General features: G+C 38.3%; 2 protein-coding genes across 2 annotated transcripts; one reads left to right on the top strand and one right to left on the bottom strand.

The window, feature by feature from the left end:
- Window positions 1–465: 465 nt before the first annotated feature.
- Window positions 466–7,503, bottom strand: LOC139984673 (sodium-coupled monocarboxylate transporter 1-like). The gene is made up of 2 exons (XM_071998677.1): window positions 6,212–7,503; window positions 466–5,761 (listed from the first exon to the last, which is right to left on the bottom strand). Exons 1-2 carry the CDS (start codon window positions 6,767–6,769, stop codon window positions 4,559–4,561), a joined length of 1,761 nt encoding a protein of 586 aa, XP_071854778.1. The 5' UTR covers window positions 6,770–7,503; the 3' UTR covers window positions 466–4,558.
- Window positions 7,504–11,342: 3,839 nt separating this feature from the next.
- On the top strand, window positions 11,343–13,468 carry LOC139984640 (chromatin accessibility complex protein 1-like). The gene is made up of 3 exons (XM_071998612.1): window positions 11,343–11,569; window positions 12,038–12,152; window positions 12,982–13,468. Exons 1-3 carry the CDS (start codon window positions 11,435–11,437, stop codon window positions 13,065–13,067), a joined length of 336 nt encoding a protein of 111 aa, XP_071854713.1. The 5' UTR covers window positions 11,343–11,434; the 3' UTR covers window positions 13,068–13,468.
- The last annotated feature ends 8,238 nt before the right edge of the window (window positions 13,469–21,706 follow it).

The raw sequence follows: 21,706 nt of genomic DNA on the forward strand, positions 1-21,706 counted from the left end.
TGGAAAGTTTCCGCATATGAGTATGATAAGAAAAGACATGTGGGGGGGGGGAGTCGACCAGATGAACAGCAGCCGGGTAGGGCGTATTTCATTGGACCAAGTTCGGCGCTACAATATATATATATATATATATATAATTAGAGAAAACCAGGGAAATAAGATATGACTCATAGTTGACAAATAAGGAGTAAAGTTTTGTATATATATATATGTATATATTTATGAATATATATATAAATTATCTACATATATATATTTACATAAATATATGTATATATATATATATATATATATATAAATATATATATATATATATATATATATATATATATATATATATATATATATATATATATATATATATTGTTAGGAAGTCAGGTACAAGGTGTAGTTTGTTCTTAAGGTTTTGTTGTCGGAGTGGGAAAGTAATCGGCAGACGAGAAAGTAGGCGAAAGAGAAGTTAAGTGTAGAATTAAATTTTAATATAACTTTCCTTGCAGTTACATGAAAATATACAAAACACAACGTACCGGTACTTACAAACTTATGGTGTAAGCTAACGCGTGCGGAGGTACCTCCTGCATCAGCCTCGAAAATATATAGACTAGTATAAAATGAAAAAAAAACTCAAACAATATATAAAACGGTCAGGGTAAATCAGCCTCAATAATGCATAAAGCTTAGTAAGAACTGAATCAGGTATGACGTAATGATCACGTGATGAAATATTTATGTCGGTGCTCTTGGATGAGGACGGAGGTTATTGTGTTATTGTTGCCCTTACGGCGTTCGTTGAGATTCTTTACTGTAATGTTTGTCACTCAATATTAATCCGAAGTAGGATGTAACTGATCAGTTGCACAGCATTCTGAATACACTATTCATTATTTTGTTTACGGCTTTTAAATTGCGTTATTTTCCTTTTATTATATCGCGATGGAAGATCCGGTTAAAATATTAATACTGGTACCTGAAGGCAGAAATCACTGAGCCGTTTATCATAATGAGGGATGAAATGATGTAAGAGACAACTGCATAGTCTAACATCGATATACAATATCCACACCTGTACTTTACTGTCATGTTTCCCACTCAATAATACACTTTTTATTATTTTTTAACTACTTTTTCAATTATTTTCTTTTTAATAATATCGCGGCGTTAACTGATTGAACATCTAGTTAAATATTTATACTGGTACCTGAAGACAGAACTAATCAGAATGCAAAAATGCATTGTGGTTTCGATAATGTAACATGAGCAGTTTTCTTCATGAATCTGACGTAACATATAGTGAAGGTGTACATGTTTACAACGCTTTTTTAACTCAATGTGGTACTTCCACACACTAAATTAGAGGTCGGCCCAAGTTTTCAGTATTGAGATATCGTAATTACACGGTTTTCACAATTTGTCACCTGGTGACCCCAAATGACCTTTGCCCTCCACCAATAACAATAGGCTTCTTTTACACAATGAGGTACTCCTACGCACCAAATATGAGGTCTGCCCATGATTCCCTTCTTGAGATATCGTGTTTACGAGGTTTTTACAATTTGACCCCTGGTGACCCCAAATGACCTTTGACTTCCACCAAGAACAATAGGCTTATTGAATTAAATGTAGTACTTCTACACACTACATACGAAGTCTGCCCATGTTCCAATCTTGAAATATCGTGTTTACAAGCTGGGCGTCACAAACGCACTGACACACACATACTAGTATACTGAAAATGGAGACCAATGAGGAATGGGCCACTGGTTTCTTGAGGTACTAGGAGACATACACTGCTGTAAGGAGCTTTAGTGGTTAGCCATCTTTCTCACTGTTCCCGAAGTAAATTTCAGATGTGGCTAGTTTTGTTTCTTCTTTCTTTTCTGTGTATCACATATAGGACTTGATATCCAAAAGATAAAACTTAAGGCATATAATACGTAAATGCTGCTATGTTATTACCATATAAGATATGGGTCATTCCGTTTCAAATCAGGGATGGCTGTTGCTGCACCCTCTCCAAAAATTCCCAAATTTGTGTCATATTTATGGGTCATTCCATAATTTGTTTTGGAGTATGTTGTAGTTCGACAATGTTTTTGTAACCTTATTTTTTATATTCCTTTTCTATGGGATAGACTCTATAGGCATCTGTAATGGAAAGGTAGTAGGATGTTTAATTGCTGAGAAATGAGACCTCAAAAATCAAGAAAATGCCAAAATGCCAAATTGCGGAATACAATACAACTGAAATTTTCAGGATATGCTTATTTCTTGGTGTTCCAATAATACAATAACATTTTTAAAAGATGTCGAACTACAACATACTCCAAAATGTGGTGATTTGATATGGAATAACCCATATATATGACACAATAAAGCCTATTACACAGTATTACACAGTTTTCAAGAAAACAAAACTAGGCTTAGAACTGTTAAATAATTGTTGACACTTTAAACTGTTGTATCATACTGAAATCAGTCAGATCACGTGACCAGTGACCTTAACACCCTGTAGATTTCTATGAAAGAATCACAAATCCCTGACGGGCTGCTTTTTAACAGGATTAAATTTTGAAAGTTCATAAACACTGGTTTCCTTCTGTATATAGGCCTATATTCTATGCCATAGCTGTATTTGTTCATTATGGGAGTCTTTGTGTTACCAGAGTTGGGGACTCGAGTCTGGGACCCGGACTCGAGTCCGACTCGAGTCGCAAATTTTAGGACTTGAGACTCGACTCGAGACTCGGCTGTCAGAGACTTGGGACTTGACTTTAGACTTGCCCAAAAAGTTAGCAAAGACTTGGGACTTGACTTGAGACTTGCCTTCAAAAGACTCGGTTTTTCTACTAGAGACTTGTTTGTATTTCACAATTTTCTAATCATTAAATAACTTCATAAGTTGATATCGATAATAAATAATTATGGTTTCGTGTACGCTCGAATTACGAGCGCCCAACGACGACTACAGGCGTTACCATAACTACCATTGGCTTGGTTGAATATTCCATCCAGGGCTGCTGTTTGGCTGAAGTTGGCCTTTTTCAATAAAACAGTGGCTAGCAAATTTTGAGGTAATTTGTTCTGTGGCGTGTGCCCCGGTTTTGCTATTCGGCTGTTTAATTTATACCACATAATTTCTGGAACACTGTTACATTATTCGTAGCCTGCATCGTTGTATTCAAACTTCAAAGACTTGAGACTTGACTTGGGACTTGCTCATAGGGACTTGAGACTTGACTCGACCTCCAAAGACTTGAGACTTGACTTGAGACTCGCTCAAAATTTTCAAGGTGACTTGAGACTTGACTTGAGACTTGCTGGTAAAGACTTGAGACTTGACTTGAGACTTGCAGCTAGGGACTTGTTGACAACTCTGTGTGTTACAAATTGCATTGTACACAATATACCAGCCTTATATACACACGCAGACACACACACGCGCCATCGCGAATGCAAAGGTTACAATTATCATCAAAATAAAAAATATTGAACTGAAATCAACCCGACATGAAAGTTGTAATTATTGCGGGCTATTCCCACATTCATGGTTGCTGATGCGTTGTAAAAAAAACTGCCTGATTATTATTACTATGATTAATTCAACGCATCATGTATACGTAAATTGTAAGGAGATAAAATTCAACAGTTAGCTTGATTCATATTGGTGTTTTAATGTTGCTTAATTTACATTAAATTAAACTGAAATTAGAGTTGACATTTTACGAACCAAATACAAAGGACGCGTATAGTTACGTATATTCTTCAAAAGAGAATGCGATATTAATATTACTATTAGCTGTTAGATAATTTAAAGGCAAACACTTTTACACAATGATGCAGGTAAAAGACTAATCTTCATATGTAATAGACTAGTAGTCCATTTTATGTTTGTAAGCTACTTTTTCCCCCAGAAATAGCCCTTTAATGGGTACCATCAACCAAAGTGACTGGACTAGCAAATCTAGCACACAGTAGGTCGGCTTATCAGAAATAACATAAATTGAAAAATTCAATGGCAAAATATAAAACTTCAACATTATGCAAACTTAAAAACTAAACTGCAATACACTTGTTTGATGAGAGTCAGTAGTTTCACAAATAAAAGTAATAAAAAAAGTCAGCCTCGGGTAATTGGACTAACGTTCTAAGCTTGCTCGACTAATCTGATATTGTGGAGTTTTGACACAGTTCGCACTTCATGCTTTCCTTCTCTGTCCAAAATGATGTTATGATATGTATCACTGTTAGCATTCCGTTTAACAAGTTCAAACAAATTGGGCTCCTACACCCATGTTTGCATAGCATGTTAGCAAACATTTAAAAGCAAAGGATTGGGCAAAGATGGACGACTTACTATATTACCCAGCCCTGTAAAACTAACCACATATTTGTCCAGAACTGTGCATACATTTTTCAGGCTCTTCAAGCTGATAGAGTAATAAAAATAAATTGCATTTTGCAACCAGCACCCACACATATGGTAGATAAAATCTCATAAAAACAACTGAGTTATTCTGGTAGCAGCCAGAATACAACTTGATATATAAGTTATCATTTATTCATCTAATTTGGCCATTTTCACAACCTCTTCTTGTTCATGCGGTGGCTCAACTTCTACATTCTCCCTGACACTGCAGGGCATGTGCCCTCTTAGCCGCTTTGGTAAGCAACAGGCAAAGAGTTCCCCTATTGGACTGACAAGATCAGGATTGAGACTACTGGGATCAGTTGGGTGGGTAATTAAGCTGACAAATAGCCCAACAATCACGGTTATAAAACATGTCAAAGGGGTGTAGTAGGCATAGGATAAGGCATAAATGTTACCAAGGTTAGGGTCAATTTCATCTTTGTCTTCTGTCACTGTGTAAACAACTTGATCAGTGAGGGTGATGTTTGCATTTGGACACTGATCGGTGAACAACGGTGGTTTGTCTACGACCGCAGGATACACATAGGAGCCTACTTTCAACCATATTCCAATGGCCAGTGCTGCTAACATGCCCACCAGTGCGCCTTTCGAATTAGCCCTAGGGAAATAGATCCCAAGTGAGAAAACTCCAAGTATGGGACCATTCAAAATACCGATAAGGCTGAGAACGAGGGGAAGGATTCCACCCAATGATGATGCCAAAAATGCCATTGCGATTGTCAGGAGTCCAAATATAACAGATATCAGCTTCAAAATAAGGGTGAATTTGAAATCTGACATATTGGGGTAGGCAACTTTGATGATGTCTTGACCAAACAGCGTTGCGAATGCGTTCATACCCGACGAGATGGTACTGAGAGTAGCACTGAACACTGCTGATATCAAGAACCCAGACACTCCTGGCCATTCATTGAAAATATCTATAATAATGTAGGCCATGAGTTGATCTGGTTTTTGTACTTCTCCGAGGGTGAAGGGGTCACACCCTGCAAAGTAAGCGTACATTGACAAACCTGTAAGAATAGCAATGATTTCGACAATACCTATACAGAAATTTCCCACTGCTGCCACCCACTGAGATTGCCTCAGTGACCTGCAGGTCAAATACCTCTGTACGATGATTTGATTGGTCCCAGCGTATGACGTCATGAGAAAACCAAATCCAATGAAGACCGACCAGAAGCTATGACGGATTTTTGGATCAAGACGGAAATCAAAGAAGGTCCCTCTGCCATCTTTAACATTGATCCTGAAGACTTCAGTAAGTCCACCGACGTGAATACAGCAAGCAACGATGGTGAGGATGAAACCAGCCAGGAAGATAATACTCTGTGAAACATAACACAAATATCAGAAACATTTGGAATAATATAAACTAGAAATAGCTCCTATATTACAACAAGCTTAATAACACGTCTTGTGATCACCATTGCGGAGCCAAATCTACTCAACAGTTCTGTCTGGCCCAATACTGAAGAATGGGGATGTTAGTGTTAGTAATACTATAGTCTACAGCTAGATTCACTATATAAATTATATAGCTTGGTGAATATGAATGTACAATGTGCAATCCGCTGTATACTCCTGGGTAGCAGGCTACATTATAATCTATTTAGGCTTGGTGTTTTATCTAGTTTACAATATATGTCAAAGAAAATAACTATATTGCACACAGACCATAAAATTAGTGTATAATTTTCATTGCATGACCAATAAGATCTACTGTACCAATCGAATACAGTGAGCCTGCTGAACTTTTCTCCTACAAGAAAAGCTTACCTGAAAAACATCTGCCCAAAGGACAGCTTTGATTCCTCCAATTGTGGTATAGAAAGTGCAGACAAGACCCACAGCGATGGTCGACCCAGCGATACTCAAACCAGTTACAGCATTTAGAGCGAGAGCTGGTCCGTATATCACCACACCCAGATACAGCAATAGGTACAAACAGTTTATCAGCATTCCAAATAATCGAACTACTCGGCCAAAGCGCATACCAATGTATTCGTAGATGCTTGTTACTCCCAGTTTATAAAAGATTGGCACAAATGATAGTGGAATGATTACCATTGGTATGATTTTTGCTGGGAGCACAACCCAGTATTGCGGTCCATATATGTATGTATCTGCTGGTGTTCCCAGGAATGTGACAGATGAGAGCACACTAACCACTACTGACATAGTAACAGGTATGGGATTCATTTTCCGATCAGCAAGAAGATACTCATTAGCTGTCCGCTGCCGACCTCCACGGAATGCATGGTACACACCGATGGAGGCTGATAAACCCAAGAACAGAGCAAGCAAAACATAGTCAACTGCAGACAAATAAGCCATCTTCTGGAATACTATATAGCTTTGAACTTGAAGTGTGACGAAATTGACCGATATATGCTGGTATGGTACTACTAGTATTCGTAGACTAGTAGTAGTAGTAGGGGTTAAGCTCAGAACTGTTGCTGGCTAACGTTAGACTAAATCCGGTAGAGCACAGCTTTCGGCTACAGTCTGCTAGTGCTAGTACTGTAGTAGCCTAATGTGGTAAGCTAAGCCTTCTTAACAACGGCTGCTTTGTTCTTTCGGCGACCGTGTTGGTGACTTTGGTCACTAAAGTCAGTGTTTATCTATGTAAATGCCAATAATAACTAACAGTGGCATATAGGCCAAGGAGTACAAGAACAGTACTAGTAGTAGTATAAATAATATAATAACCGTTGCTATGCGCTAGGCTAGTGTGAGAACACTGTCGAGTTGCCTATCTGTAGCCTAATTTACTAACTAGGTTACAGTGCTTTCGCACAGAACGTGTAAGAATTTTATTAAACGGGACGGAACGGCACGGGACGGAGTAGTCCTGCCAGAGAAAACTGCATACAAATATGAAATCCCCTATAGCTCACGAGTATAAATAACAGTCTTTATTCACTGGAAACACCAAAATCGGACTAGATCAATAAGTCAATCAAGTTTGATTTGACCGCCAACTGGAAGTGAATGAACAGTAGTATCAAGCAGCAGCAGACGAAGCAAAAGCAGAATAGCAACTAAATATGGTGGCATACTCCTATTAGAGTCTATATCAGTCTGTATGTCAAACATTGAAAAAAGTAAATCTAGGACCAATCACGCCTTTCCAGTGTGATTAAATTGAGCAAGGAATGCTTTGCAATAACGTGTACAGTTTAACAGTGTGACCTTTTTTGATCCCCGAGGGAAAACTTATCATCATAATATTTAGGGTGTTGATATAAAGTTGTTTTTGTCGTGGTTTTGATATCACAGACTGGTTCAATGAACCCGCGAATTGTTGCATGTTCATTGGTAAGGGTTTTCATTGACCCATTCATTCAATAGTTGACCCAAAATATTTCTTCACCAGCGTATATAGTTGTTAAATTACTGTGGGCATGGACACTCTTCGATATACAATTCAGGACGTTGTCCATGATTGTATTGTCGACCTTTTGATCCAATAAAACTTATGTGTACTGTTTATTAGACGGGGAAAGAACCAAGTACAAATATAATCCACATGTTCGAGTATAGGCCTATACGAGAACAAAATAAGGCGTACGATGAATGGTAGACCCAAGCTGTTGAGCGTCATTTCTCAAAAATTGAGATTTATATACAAAAGAAACACTTAATTTTGAGTCTGTTTTAAGTCATCTTAAGTTTACTGAAGATATAAAGATGAAACTAAAAATTGTCACTAAGACACGACCGAATGTTGTCTAAGCCAGCCTGGGCCCAGGCCGATGGTTATCAGATATAATATACGGCCCCAACATTAGAAAGAATGTCACCTATGGGAAACATTTTGTCGCCTATATCTTCTTCTTCTTCTTCTTCTTCTTAATTATAAATACCCAAGGGCGTAGGAACCGGGGGGCTGGGGGCGCCAGCCCCCCCCAGTGAAAAATGTGGAGGGCGGAAGTATCATTCCGCCCCCCCCCCCCCGCTCCGCAGGTCAGAAAACCCCTTTTTCATTTCCAAATGAGAAAAAAATCTCATTTGGAGCACCAAATTGCATGTAAGGCCAGGTGAAAATACAAAATTAAGTTTACAAAATGGAGTGGGTGTTGAAGTGTGCTATATTGCACCAAATTGCATCTGAGGCCACCTGGAAATGCAAAAATTTCCAAAGGGGAGGGGAACACCCCTCCCCTTAGACCCCTCCCCTAGGCCGACCATCAGTCTTCAGCCCCCCCCCCCCCCACTCAAAAGTACCTTCCTACGCCACTGTAAATACCCGTTTATTCGTTCAATATTCCGAAACGTTTGCGCGTCAGTGTTGCGCCTTTATTTCTTTCGGAGATGACATTTGTAGTTAACTTTGGATCAGATGAGCCACTTTCAGCTCAGCGGAAATTTATGCCACTTGGCCCATTTCTGCAATATTCATTTTATCTCAAGTGTATTAAAGGCTAAGAATTCACAATTCTTTTTTTATCCCATACTTCCCTAGCTGGGAGTCCTCCATATAAAGTTTCACCTTTATTGACTTCGGATCTTGGGAATGTATCCCTCTTAAAATGAACATTAAATCCCTTTCATTAATAATTAGTGCATGCTGGCACTATTATAATTTCCAACACAGCAGTAGGCTACATATCATACGCGTAGGCCTATAGCTTGACTGGTTAATTTATAGTTTACTCCAACCAATGAAGAGAGATCTTTTAAAAATGGTTCATTGCATATTCATGATCAAATAGCACACATATAAAGACTGACATTATTTCCATTTAAACATCCGAATAGTATCATTAGGTAGCTAAACATTAAAGTTCATTTAGTACACTGCTGTGCTAATTCTGATCAATTTCAAATTATTTCGACTGATACTCGGTAGACGTTGAACTTACAATTTGGGGGAATCACCGAATACAAAGATCAGATGCTTGGTTAAAATTTATAAATTGGTTATATGAAATGCGCATGTCATTTCTTTCCCAATGTATTCTAATTTAGGCTATAATCCATAGATCTACCCACTAATATGCGCTTTTGCCCCGATGATAAGTTTGATTTCGTACATATAAGATTGGTCACGATTTAAAATGGAACTATGAAAGTTAAATATTCAAACTCATATAGGCCTACGTAGAGAATGTTTGATCAATTTCTAATTCGATTATCGTTCATTCTCCAATGATGTATTTAAAGTGTTTGATTAAATTATACTCTGGAGATTTGTAACGGTACCAGTGGCAAATATACTCGAACAATTTTTTAATTATTTTTTATTAAACCCTTTATAGCGAGATATATACGAATCTAACGGACTGGGTTTGTTAAATGATTATGCATACCTTGTAATTGGTCGTAAGCGGGTTTGGCAAATGGTTTCATTGTTATTTGTAAGTTGGCAAAGCAACGGAATCATATCGACTTTCCATGGTCACTACACGTGCTCTAAACAACCAATTACTGCAGTGTTTTCAGTCAGTGGCGGGCAGAAGGAAACACGTCGTCTCCGCCTAACCTGCTATTAGTCAGTCGTGGGATTTTTTTCATAAACAGTCGAGGAGGAATAAGACCACCGCTTTTCATGGCTCACACTTCCATCGGTCTTTTCAACATCACCTTATACCTACAATGTTCTCTCATTTCTAAAATCCTTCATTCACCTCTGGCCCTACCTTTACACAAGTAAGTCACAAAGTCCCCCCCCCCCCCCCTCGCCTTTGAAATAATGTTCACTCCACTACCACAGTCACGTCATAAGTCTGTCAAATAGGAATTTTTTTGGGGGGTCATGGTGAAAAGGGGATGCCGACCACAGCACTATAACCCTCTTAACCTCCACCACGTCGGAAACTGTTTCCGATTTGGAACTGTCCATTCTTGACCGAGGACTTATGTGTGTGAATCCTCGGTAGCATAGCCAAACACGTGTGTGCATGTATGTAACATTTTAATCGTAAATACGGTAACTTAACGGCTACAAGTTGGATTGCAGTCATACTTTGGTACATAGATGCGCCGTACTGAGTACAAGATCCCTATCGAATTGTTTTTGTGATCATTTCATTATTATGAATGAGGTCACAGAGAGTCAAGCGTCAAAAACCTTGAAACCGATATACTGCTGCAATGAAAATATATTGCTTGATACGAAAGATTTGGTAGATAACGGGTACATGACGATGTGTTAAATTTGATATGTGCCCATAAATATGCATGCATATTTATAACTTGATTATTCTGAAAAGTTCATAATCATAGTAACTTGACAACAACAAGTTGTATTGAATTCATACTTGGAACATTACATGATACCCTATAATGTGTAGATGAACCCTTCTCAACACAATAGCTCAACAAATTTGCTGTAATTACTTCAGCTAAAGAAACAAGAAAAAAAAAAGCAAGAAACCACAATGCATTCGTGCACTGCAAGTCTGGTTATAGACCACATGCATCCACCTCATCTTTAAACGGCAGCACAATTTCCCTGTTGTCAGCAATATAACTAATAGGAAAACTGGCCAGTGCTGCCCTTGGAGTCCCTTTAAATATGAGCTGGGTGTATGTATACGTGGTCTATAAAAACACCTTATATGAGAATAACTACAAAATAATAACAGTTACAGGGATTCGAATATTCCAGGGGTATTAGTCCGGGGGCAATTGTCCGGGGGACAGTTGTCCAGGGGCAGTTGTCCGGCGGGCAGTCGTCCGGGGCAGTTGTTCTGGGGGCAGTCGTCCGGGGCAGTTGTCCTGGGGGCAGTCGTCCGGGGGCAGTTGTCCTGGGGGGGGCAATTGTCCGGGCAGTTTTCATGGGATATTGTCCCGGGTGCAGTTGTCCAGGGGGGAATTGTCCTATAACCGTCTATTTGTTTCGCTGATTAACTGCATGAACAACGCCGCAATCTGTTCTAGCTTTTCTAGCACAGCTAATTTGCACATTGAAATCTGGTCAACCTGCTGTCCCAAAATCGCCTTCAGTTTCAAAAATTAAAATAAGCTCGCGTTGGCTCCCGCTATATATTCAAGATGATTAAAGCCGAAAAAGAACAGAAGCCTTTCTCTGGTGGGCTTCCAACAGCACGCATCCGTACAATAATGAAGAGCTCACCTGAAATCGATGTCATAAGCCAGGAATCACTGCATCTAATCACAAAAGCAACAGTACGTATAGTAGAAACTGATTCGCACAACTGGTATCGGTAAAACGGTAGTGCAGACAAAAGGTTCCAGGCTAAACATTTATATACATAATACTTCGGCCTAGGCCTATGTAATACTACTAGCGCATTAATGATAAGTATAGTAACTGTTAGTGCAGGTCTAACGTTATCTTGCATGGTCTTATGGAACATTTAACCTACTTAGCATGAATATTTGTATTAAAATTGATATCAAACCATGAATTAATACCATTGTTACATTTCCTAAATTCTATTAAAATGATAACAAGAAAGAACTGTTATTGGTTCTTTCATTCGTGGTCAAAAAGTTGCTTTCCAAAATGAAGCAGAAAACTGATTTTAAGGAGCCTGGTAATGACAAGTCTCAAAGATTACTTTGTTGACCTTTGTAGGTGGAATGGTCATTCGTGCATCATTTATTTACGTGGTCTTTCTCATTTATATGCAGGAATTGTTTGTTCATGCCTTGTCACAAGAGGGACACAGGAAGACTGGCAAAGATGTCACATACAAGTGCCTAGCTCAAGTGGTGGAGGAGCATGATTCCTTTCAGTTTCTTTCAGGTAAACCCACATATCAATGCCACCTAATTAAAGGCATTGAAGACTCGCCCCAAACCGCGTGCGGCCATCTGAAAAAGTTAACTTTCTGTTGCTTGCAAATGACGTTATGTTTGTGTCGCTACAAAATGCAGACAGTAATGAAACGTGATACCTTGTTATCTTTAGCTGGACCTGAGATGTCCATCGCTGTATTGTTTATACACTGTGCTGTGGGTATTGACCAGAGCTGTATGTACTGACTGTACATTAGTGTCTAATTACCGACGGTAGCAAGCTGTGTGTGTATTTTCTGGGATCAATGGTGGTGTCTAACACTTCTGTTACACCTCATTCGAAACTAGGTCAGATTACCGGCATGAGACCTTTCTTTTTGCACGAGTCTTCACACCCTTTAATGTCACCATATATACTGTATCTTTTCAAGTTTTGCTAGCAGTGCTCTTATACTGAACGGAATGAAACATATATAAGCCCACAGGTTTGTTCAATATCAATATAGTATTATCTCTGGTGCAGAAGCATGTAAGATAGAGCAGAAAAGCAAACCCTTTTTCTTTGTGATGAGAAAGCTAGAGCATTTTCTTCAAATGTGCTTTGAACATACAGTATATATTGAAGGAAATTTAGAAACAGGAATTAGCATCATTGAAACAGATTGATCAGAAAAAAAATTCAGTATTTCTGCAATTTGTTCCTTCATATGTTCTGTCAGTTCCCCCACATACGTATACCCATGGCACAACCCGTATGCAATTGACCTTTTCAAATTCTTTTTCTTTGCAATATTCTTATCTCTTCTTACCAAATATTCTCTCTTCCATTTTGGTAGATATTCTTCCTCAAAAAGTGAAAGTCCGAGATTTCTACCAGTCCCTCCAGGAAGAAGGCAGTACAGATACAATCACACTTTCATGAATTATTCATGAGCTTAAACTGGTGAAACCTCAGTACTTAATCCTGAGTTTTGGAGGTCGAAGGACAGCTTTTATACTTGCAGTATCTGTGAAGCAGGCTGTGATTCGAACCTTCCGGGCAGAATACAGTAGGATATAAAGTAGGATGCAATGAGGTGAAATAATCTACATCTATCAAGGAAATGATGAGGAAAATGGCTTCCTTCTCAATTCTGCATGACTTTGTGATTTAGACCAGTTTTTGTGATTTGTATAACCGGAGGACTATAGCACACCGCAAAGGTTCACCTGGATTATTTCTTTCTTGTAACTCTACAGCAGAGATCATCAGTGGTTTGTCCAAGTATTGTTCACTGAGAAAATGAAAGTGGCACACACATGAAACACATGTTTCTTTCACCTAGTAGTAGCAATAGACGGATATCCCCCCCCCCCCCCTCTTGTATCCCTGGATGTACCTATAACATAACACTGATTATGAGGTTTCCAAATGAAGAACATATCACAAGAATGATGAGGGAAGCCATATCAAACTATAAAGGGAAAGGGAGTTATTTCTTGTTGTAGCAAGTTATCAGTACTGCCATGTTTAAGCAAAGTATGATATAGTCAAAAGAAATCAGTGAAGAATTTGACGCTATGGCAAATGAACTCAGAATCTGTAACATTAAAAGTATCTTTATTCGTCAGACTCAGTTGAGGTAGGCCTAGAGTAAAACAAGTACCCAGGTGTTATGTAATATCATACAATTGACATGTGGATGTTTCTAAAGGGTATCACATTAGGATGTAGGGGGGTATAGGATGAGGTTTTGATGATGGAGGGGTACAGTAGGAGTTTGTGGACAGCACTAGTCAAAATAAACGTGTGTTTGTAGAAGTTACTATATCTGTGGATGATCACATTTCAATAACCTCTGTACACTCATATTTCATGTTTGATAACATTTGTCAATTCTCCTTCGTAAGAACGCTTTTTGAGATATGTGTACTTCAACAAATGTGAAAAACAGAGCAACTTTTAACAAAAAAATCATATACAGTAAGCTTAGAATTTGGGTGTATTGTTTTACAAAATATTCAAGATGTTGTATCAATGGGTAGTTATTACCCAGGGATTTGAGAAAAATCCTGAATGTTAAGGGTAATTCATTATTTAGTTCTAACTACTTTTTTTTCTGTATGACTTTGGGTAATACATTAAGTTTTCTAACTGATTTTCCTTGTGATTGAGTCATCCCTTTAACTTGCATTCAGGTTAAACTTAAAAGTTACATGTTGTTAGGTTGAAGCACCCTATGTTTACTATCAAGAACTTTTATTTTGATGCCATCGTATTTGCCGCCACTAGAGGTGTGAAAACCTTGTAAAAACGATAACCCGAGAAGGGTCATAGAACTAAGCTATGTGGATGCCCCATATTGAGAGGAAGAACCCTATTGTTTTTCGTGCAGGTCAAAGGTTATCTGAGGTCATCAGAGGTCAAACGCTGAAAACTTTGTACACAGGATACATCATGATAGCAAGCATGGGTACTTTTCATATATACCTTTGATACTTAGCATGTATATGCGTCATATTGAGTAGACGAATTCTATTGTTTTTGGTGGAGGTCAAAGGTCATCTCAGGTCACCAGAGGTCAAACACTGAAAACATTGTAAACACTTTATCTCAAGATAGCAAGCATGGGTACTTTTTATACATACTGTAGCATGTGGATGCGCCATATTGAAGTCAACAGAGGTCAAATATTGGAAACTTTGTAAACATGATTACAAGTTAGGAAGCATAAATACTGTTCAAACTTGGCATGTGGATGTGTTATTTTAAATAGAAGAACTCAGTTTGTGGTAGAGGTCAAAGGTCATCTGGGTCACCAGTTGTCAAATGTTGAAAACCTTTTTAACATGATATCTTATGGCAGAAATCATGGATACTTCTCATACAATGGCATATGGTTTTGCCTTATTGAATACAAGAATCCTGTTATTGGTGATGTCAGTCAAAGGTCATTTGAGGTCACCAGAGGTCAAACTCTGAAAACCTTTAAACATGATATCTCAGTGTAGGAATCATGATTACTTTTCATCCTTAGTGTGTGGCTGCATTACATTAAGTACAAGACCCTTATTGTTTTCTTTTCTGGAGGGTGTGTATTGCCACGTACAGTAGACTGACCTGTGTTTATCATGCCATAGTGTAATTGTAAATCAAATAGTGGGTCAGGACATGTATATGATAAGAGCTATGTCGTGTGAACAGTGTAATAAGGTAATCGAAACCTCGAATCATTAGTTTAGCAAGACTTGGGCAGGGATTACTACCAATTTCCAACCCCCAATACCCGTTTTGTTCAAGGGCAAGGGCTGTGGTGGTTGGTATTTCAGTCCTTATGGAAGTTCGTGGGCCTCAAAGTTTGCAAGGCGCTGCGATAAGATGGCGCTATTCATCAATATCACATAACAAAAATGTTAGTATACATGCCGAATGCAACCTGAAAGTGTTCGTAACGTGTTCTATATTCCAAATTCCAAGTTAATACCGTGTTCACTGCAAACATGGAAATTAGTTCCTAAAATAACATTAAGCATGAAATGTTGCATTTTGGGGCATATTTAACTATATGTTAGGTCTAAGATTAGCTTTACACACTACCTTGTGTTAATTACTGCTTTTACATTTATTTATGGTTGGGGGGAGGGGGGGTGGAGGTGCATCTCCAAACCCCTGAATCCGCGCCTGATCTTGTAGTAATAATCTCCTACTTCGATTATGCAAATGAACGTGGTTCCAAAACAACAAACAACTAAATTTCCCTAACCGAGAAACGTTAAGCGCGTCTAATGTAATTAATCCAGTAGGCTACTCCCATTTCTTCTGATGGAAAGCTTATTCAACATTCGTTGGTCATTATTTATCTGTGTCCGAGTTTTTATTTGTTTGTGGGTTTATCCCTTTTGTTTTTAAAGGTCATATTCTTTTAATCTCAGATAACTAATTGTATATTAGACCAAGCAGATATGGCGATATTGCCAGTAGGAATATTTACAAGTGACTTCAGATTACGAATATACCCTCAAATTAAACCTATGGTTTTACTTCTTTTTTGTGGTCTTTTTGTGCATATTTTAAGTAGTGCCCTGATTGTTCATTTTGTATTGTTTTCTCGTTGGGTCTCTATATTTCTTCATCGCAGGCTGTTGTTGAAGTTATAATACCCAAAGGGCATTGCGTTTTTTATATCGATTAAGTCGTTAACGCAGCCTTGAAAAATGTTTCAATCAAGCAGAATGGAATATTTACAACAATTATTACGCTGAACTGAACGTAACACCAAAGATTAACAAAAATAAAAACTAGTGAAAAGATAGCAGTTGCCGTCAATCTAGTAAACTTTCGAATGAATTGTTAATTTCTTGGCGTTGTCCGTCAACTGAATTGTTTATGCGTGGAAGGATAAATACTCGGCTAATATGTATAGAGAGTACATGTCAATAACTTACATTAAATAAAGGGGTCAGTTTGGCACTGTGCCATTTCTTTCTTTCGTGTGTTAAGGAGAGGGGGGATGGGGGAGGCCATAATCCCACCTTCATTTTCAGTTGGAAAAGACGTCGAATTGATTTTCTCCTCTCCTCCAATTAATTAGTAAATTAGTAACATTTTCATAAATACCAGTTCACAAAGCAACTCTCCCAATCACCTTTCTTACTTTCTTTGTGATTTCTTGAAATTTCACAGCGGAGATCACTATTGAAATATTGTAGCAACTTGTATAATCCAAAACCTCCAAATAATAAAAAGTGATGACCTCATTCCAATTGTATATGAAACAGATTATTATTCAGAAAACTTCTAAATATGGATAATTTCCAAGGGCGTAGGAACCGGGGGGCTGGGGGCGCCAGCCGTCCCGGTGACAAATGTGGAGGGGCGGAAGTATCATTCCGCCCCCCCCCCCCCCCCGCTTCGCAAGTCAGACAACCCCTTTTTCATTTCCAAATGAGAAAAAAAAACTCATTTGGAGCACCAAATTGCATCTATGGCCAGGTGAAAATACAAAATTAAATTTACAAAATGGAGTGGGTGTTGAAGTGTGCTATATTGCACCAAATTGCATCTGAGGCCACCTGGAAATGCAAAAAAAAATCCAAAGGGGGAGGGGGAACCCCTTAGACCCCTCCCCCAGGTCGGCCATCAGTCTTCAGCCCCCCCCCCCCACTCAAAAGTACCTTCCTACGCCAATGATAATTTCATCACGTAAACAGGAATGGTAGCTTATAGGACCTATTTTAGTAGGTGAGGGAACGACTACAGACTGGTTCATGGTAATCTATGGAACAAAGCAATAAGGTGTGGGTGGAGGGGGAGGGGCGCTCGGGAGTAGCCGGTCACTAGCTATACCCTCCATAATCCTAAGCAAATCCAATATGTATAGTAAGTTTGCGAGCAAGATGCTTGCATATTATAGGTCTAAGGTAGGTTGTGCTCAGAAGCGAGCTAAATCTCAATATTTTGGAAGGGCGTTTAGGACCATGAGTTCTTTTATTGCTGGATATTGGGCTGGTGAAAGGGCCCAATTGATTGTTGTTTTTAGATCACAGTCTCTCTGCCATAAAAATATATTGCACTGAGGGGCGGATCCAGTCTTGAAGGGACCCGGGGGAGGGTGGGAACCTTGGTCTTTCCATTTGACCTGTTGTTGACATTGAAAATTAGATATATCCTTAGAAACATTTTTTTAAACAAAGTACATATAATAACTTAATACAATTTGTGCGCGTGAATTCCTTACGTTTTACCCATTTCTTTCTTAATAACACCCCGACTATGTCGGTAGTAATTTCGGTATGTACCGATATTTGTCTGTCGGTCCCCCTCTTCCGATAAATCCTGGATCCGGCCGCCACTGTAAAGGACCTACATAAAAGCAGATATATTTATGAATGTTGGACGTTCGAACCTATTTCAGATAGCTGTGCGACGGAGATATCAATGCTCACAATTAGCTCAGACTGCGAAATGTTGTGTGTTTGAGTTTGCAATCCTCCTCTCTGATCCGATTTTCCCCTATACGATGTAGGCCCCTATCGTCCCGCCGATTTTGCTTGTCCGTCCATCCATCCCCGAGGGTCTAATAACAATTGTCACACACCTGTATACGCACACAAGCACGTCCCCCCCCCTCCCCCACCACTTCCCTCTAAGTCGTTGTCTTCTAGAATAGCTAGAATCTCATTGATATGTCATACAACACTCATTGATATGTCATACAACACTCTAGGCGGAGTGTATAGCCTAGTGGTTAACGCCGGCGTCTCCCAGTCATGAGATCCCCGGTTCGATTCCCCGCCGACAGCAATGTGTGTCGTCTGGCAAGGGTGTTGTTCAATAACAACTTCCCGATATGGACGTTAAATGGATGTGTGCCGAGAGATTGGCTTCGGTCAGCTTGCGAGTCTACAAGCCTCCATGGCTTCTTTCGCGAGTTCCTGCTTGCGGGAAGATCACATATACATACATACATACATACACTTAGGTTTATACTGTACCGTTTTAACGACACCCAGAATTTATTCATAACAACCGACACATGACACATAGACTACAATGTCTAATATAGCGCTGATCGAAAAGATAACGCGTTTACTGTCTATCCATCAGGTCCTGTTTTGCTTCGCTGTAAACAACAGTAATTGATTACGCCAGCCTGATGGAGGTTATCCAAAGAACGTGCAAAATAGTATACCGGTACCACCTTGCCTTACAGTAGTCATATTTCTCGAGAATTCAATATGGATTACTAATGACTTTTATGAAAGTCAATGTTTACGGAAGAACGCCTTTTTGTAAGCAACTCTTAATGAAGATGTCCTGTGTTATTGACAATCTTACGGGATACCGCAATATACTTATATACTGTGTATTTTATATATGTATATTTCTACGTAATTATGGTCGAAATTTTAACGGTGTTTACATCTGACAAAGTAAACTGAGTTTTAATTTGCATAATGTTTAATCCTTGATGCTTATCATGACCATAGGTATAGGGGTGGCTGGCTAACGGGAATTTAGGATGTTTTCTGTGACGTCTTTTGAAAGGTTGACAAATGAAAAAGGTGTATTTTGCCTCTTCCAAAATCAAAATGTCACCAAAAGTGCATGTAGGCCGGAGCAGTGGAGGCCGGTGGGGGGGGGGGGTTTTGGGAGGAATTGATTTGTATCCAACCACGCAATTAACATACCCATCACGATTGCAACCAATACTAATAAAAAAACCTTCATATTGCTTGTATTTTTAACGGTTATTCTGACGTATGAAGTTCATTGATGCATGAATTTGTTGAAATTTTCTGTATGCAAAGTTAGCTGGAAACCACCGTCTTCCTCATTAAATATTCAATTTTCACAGAATTCTGTCATTTTCTTTTAGGTTTCTGAACTTCTATGAATGTTTTGGCAATCAAAAACAGTGATCCAAATATTTAAGTTATCTTTAGTATAATAAATCTTTAATAAAATGCTCCTTCAGTACAGAAAGTCACATATTAACTGATGTTCATAAACAAATTAAATATAAAAAAATATAAAAATAGACAAAACCAGCATTATGACGAAGGTTCATATTCGTAGAAAATGCACCATTGTAATTTAGTAATATATCGTATTCTATTGCAAAGAAGAATTAACACGCATATGTTGTGGCGGAATCTATAAGTTTAACTTTTGAGACTGAGCACTGATAATATCACAGACCATTTTTAAGACGTAAACGGATTATCTGTCAAATACATACAGTTATTTTCACACGTTCATGTCTATAATCGCAGCATGTAGGCCTCTATATGCGGTACAACCCAAGCAGTAAAAAAACTAGCCCCACCCCCCTCCCCCACCCCCAAATCACTTGCATGGTCAATGATATTATATATAGATTATAATATTGAGATGGGGTCATTACAGGGTGAAGTTAGGCACAAACGTATAACTTTCAGTTTTGACTAATTTTTGTTGTTGTAAATAACTGAAGTTCATTTATCAATGTGACTGGACTTATATAAGTCTACTACACAGACCATTAGGTAAGATGAAGCAAAAACTCAACAATGGGAAATATCAAACTGCTATGGCCTGAAACGACAGAGGCCTATGTATGTAATGAATTAAAAAATATTAATCGGTGATAAATAGATTTAATGTCATCCTAGAGCCCTCTGTTGTTTATATTCAAGTTACGAAAAAAAAATCATGTTGATGCTTATAATAAGTTAGTCTATCAAACAACTGATTGAAATTAATATTTAGACCTTTGTATATATAGACACCCTATAGATACTACGACCTTCCTTAGTGCAGGTTGCAGATTTGACGTATTTGTGTCCAATAATATCGCACGAGAAGAAGCAGTAATTCTCTGGATCAGTTCGCTCGACAAGGGGGGGGGGGGGGTAAATTTAGGCTATAGCGACCATCTAAGATACAACCGATCATGTAAACAACTCCTGGATCAGCCTCTTCAATTTATAGGAATCTTTTCTACCTTATGCGCTTAAACTAAACCGATGTAATATAAAATTTCGAGGAAACCTTACACAGGACTGTTACAATTATTGTTGAATGTTAAACCCCTTCTTGAGGTGAGGTAAACTGTTCTAAATAAACTAAAGTATCATTTTTCGAGAAGAATCAGAACCATCCTTTTAGAGATCTGTTTATCAACATTGGTAACGCCTTGCTTTCACGTTTCTTACAATTAAGTCTGTATATACTAGAGACAAACTTACATGACGTCAGAAGTTGTATAACTGGAAAGTTGCCATGGCAACCGACGAAGAAAACTTCACTTCCTCTTCAGCTCTGCTCGCTTTTAATTCTTAATGTTAAGGGTTTTATTGAGGTTTTAAGTTCAGAGCTTCTTATTATTAAAGTGTGGCTATTCTGATTCGTGGAAGAGGTACTATAACATGTTATACTGTATGAATCATTCACTTGTTTAAACTGACAACCTGTTGCTATTTCGTATTGTACAAGTATAACCTACAGAGGGAGAAGTAACATCATGCAATTACATAAGGGGATTTCAAAGTATCAATATCAGCTAGAAAGTGGCAAAGTTGCTTTCACGAATTTTTGTTTTTAAATGATGACTTTTACCAAAGGCACAAATATAATGTTGACATATTCTAGACCTTTGAAAAATCACTGTTTCACTATTGATTTTGGAGAAATGACCATTTAGGATAAACCTCCGAGATTCATCGATGAAAGTGACTGGGCTACTTAGTCTAACCAAGGAGTAGCCTAGTTTTACATACAGACCAGTCAGTTCCTGACAGATGCAACACAAACTCAAGAGGAAAACATACTAGCCTCAAATAATAATGTATCACAAATAGTCAACATGGGCAAATGTTGTGGAATGTAGAATTTATAACACTAACACTAATGACATCAAGATTTAGGCTTCCACGCTAGGAAATGACGTCATAATCAATTTTGTAATCATTTCAGAGATATAGCATACTTCAATAGCTGAATATCTTGAAAACCAGAATTTCTAATTTGATCTTTTTTAAAAAAAAAAAAAATTGCCTAGTTTGTTTTCTAACTTGTTGATTTACGAAAAAACACAGAAC

This window comes from Apostichopus japonicus, chromosome 17, assembly GCF_037975245.1.
Source record: "Apostichopus japonicus isolate 1M-3 chromosome 17, ASM3797524v1, whole genome shotgun sequence".
NCBI lineage: Eukaryota > Metazoa > Echinodermata > Holothuroidea > Aspidochirotida > Stichopodidae > Apostichopus > Apostichopus japonicus.

Excerpts from the sequence above, each read along its gene's own strand:
- LOC139984640 (XM_071998612.1), top strand. The coding sequence starts at position 11,435 with ATGATTAAAGCCGAAAAAGAACAGAAGCCTTTCTCTGGTGGGCTTCCA. Across the intron at positions 11,570-12,037 it reads ATCTAATCACAAAAGCAACA|GAATTGTTTGTTCATGCCTT; the intron begins GTACGTATAGTA and ends ATTTATATGCAG. Across the intron at positions 12,153-12,981 it reads TTCCTTTCAGTTTCTTTCAG|ATATTCTTCCTCAAAAAGTG; the intron begins GTAAACCCACAT and ends CCATTTTGGTAG.
- LOC139984673 (XM_071998677.1), bottom strand. The coding sequence starts at position 6,769 with ATGGCTTATTTGTCTGCAGTTGACTATGTTTTGCTTGCTCTGTTCTTG. Across the intron at positions 5,762-6,211 it reads TTTGGGCAGATGTTTTTCAG|AGTATTATCTTCCTGGCTGG; the intron begins GTAAGCTTTTCT and ends TATGTTTCACAG.